Source organism: Parus major, unplaced genomic scaffold (assembly GCF_001522545.3).
Source record: "Parus major isolate Abel unplaced genomic scaffold, Parus_major1.1 Scaffold476, whole genome shotgun sequence".
Classification (NCBI taxonomy): Eukaryota; Metazoa; Chordata; class Aves; order Passeriformes; family Paridae; genus Parus; species Parus major.
The window spans coordinates 10,898-12,251 of NW_015379370.1; the positions used below are offsets into that span (position 1 = coordinate 10,898).

The following is a 1,354-nucleotide window of genomic DNA, read 5'->3' on the forward strand; positions in this document are numbered from 1 at the left end:
TTCAGGAAGGGATTTTGGGAAGGGATTTAGGGAAGGAATTTCAGGGAAGAGATTTCAGGGAAGGGATTTCAGGAAGGGATTTTGGGAAGGGATTTCAGGAAGGGATTTCAGGAAGGGATTTTGGGAAGGGATTTCAGGAAGAGATTTTGGGAAGGGAATTCAGGAAGAGATTTTGGGAAGGGATTTCAGGGAAGGGATTTTGGGAATTGCCAGGAACGGGCCGGGCCAGCAGCGTGTCCCACTTGTTGTAGAGGACGATATCCGGGATCCAGATCATCTCGGAGGGCACGCGGATGGAGGTGACGTTGTCGTACTCGGCCGGATCCCAGCGCAGTTTGTAGTCGCTCCATTCCTGCCGGGACACCCCGAGCGAATCCATGGGGACATTCCCGGGAATTCCATTTGGGAATTCCCGGGAAGGGCCATTCCCAAAATCCCGGATTTAGGGATTTTGGGATTTTGGGATAACGGCTCCTACCTGCTTCAGCCAGACGTTGGTGGTCATCATCTGGTTCTTCTCATCCTGTGCTGGGAAAAACGGGATCAGCCGGGAGATCCCCAGCGATCGTCCCGAAATCCGGGAGTCCAGCGGGATCGGCTGCTGAGGCCAGCCCGGGAATGAGATTTCCCGGGAATTCTGGGCAGCCAGGAATGGATTTCCCGGGAATTCTGGGCACCAGGGAATGGATTTCCTGGGAATTGTGGTCACCAGGGAATGGATTTTGGCAGGGAAGGGCTGGGCCGGAGGGAGAGGAAAGGGCTGGGAGAGGGAAACAGGAGGGAGGGATGGGGAGAGGGGAGAGAGGGAGAGGGATATGGGATTTGGGATAGAGGGATTTGGGATAGAGGGATTTGGGATAGAGGGATTTGGGATGGAGGGATTGGAATAGGGGATAGAGGGACTGGGATTAAAGGAGAGGGATTAGGATAGGGGAGAGAGGGACTGGGATAGAGGGATTGGGATAAGGGGGAGGGATTGGGATTTGGGATAGAGAGACTGGGATAAGGGATAGAGGGATTGGGATATGGGATGGAGGGATTGGGATACAGGGATTTGGGATAGAGGGATTGGGATATGGGATGGAGGGATCGGGATAGAGGGATTGGGATGGAGGGATTGGGATAGAGGGATTTGGGATAGAGGGATTTGGATTTGGGATAGAGGGATTTGGGATAGGGGAGAGGGATTGGGATAAGGGATAGTGGGATATAGGATTGAGGGATATGGGATCGAGGGATTGGGATTTGGGATAGAGGGATTGGGATAAGGGAGAGGGATTGGGATGGGGAGAGGGATTGGGATAGAGGGATTGGGATAGAGGGATTGGGATAGGGAATAGAGGGATTGGGATAG

The 1,354-nt window shown here is 53.3% G+C and overlaps 1 protein-coding gene across 1 annotated transcript in view; it reads right to left on the reverse strand.

Annotated features, from left to right (window-relative positions):
• LOC107199167 (neuronal acetylcholine receptor subunit alpha-2-like) overlaps window positions 1–703 on the reverse strand; it is a 5,298-nt gene extending 4,595 nt beyond the window's left edge. Inside the window, exons 1-2 of the mRNA XM_019005492.2 lie at window positions 479–703; window positions 243–352 (exon numbers count right to left, since the gene is read on the reverse strand). Of these exons, the coding sequence (XP_018861037.1) occupies window positions 243–352; window positions 479–508 (140 nt within the window). The 5' untranslated portion in view covers window positions 509–703. The remainder of the gene's footprint in view (window positions 1–242; window positions 353–478) is intronic.
• Between the last annotated feature and the right edge of the window lie 651 nt (window positions 704–1,354).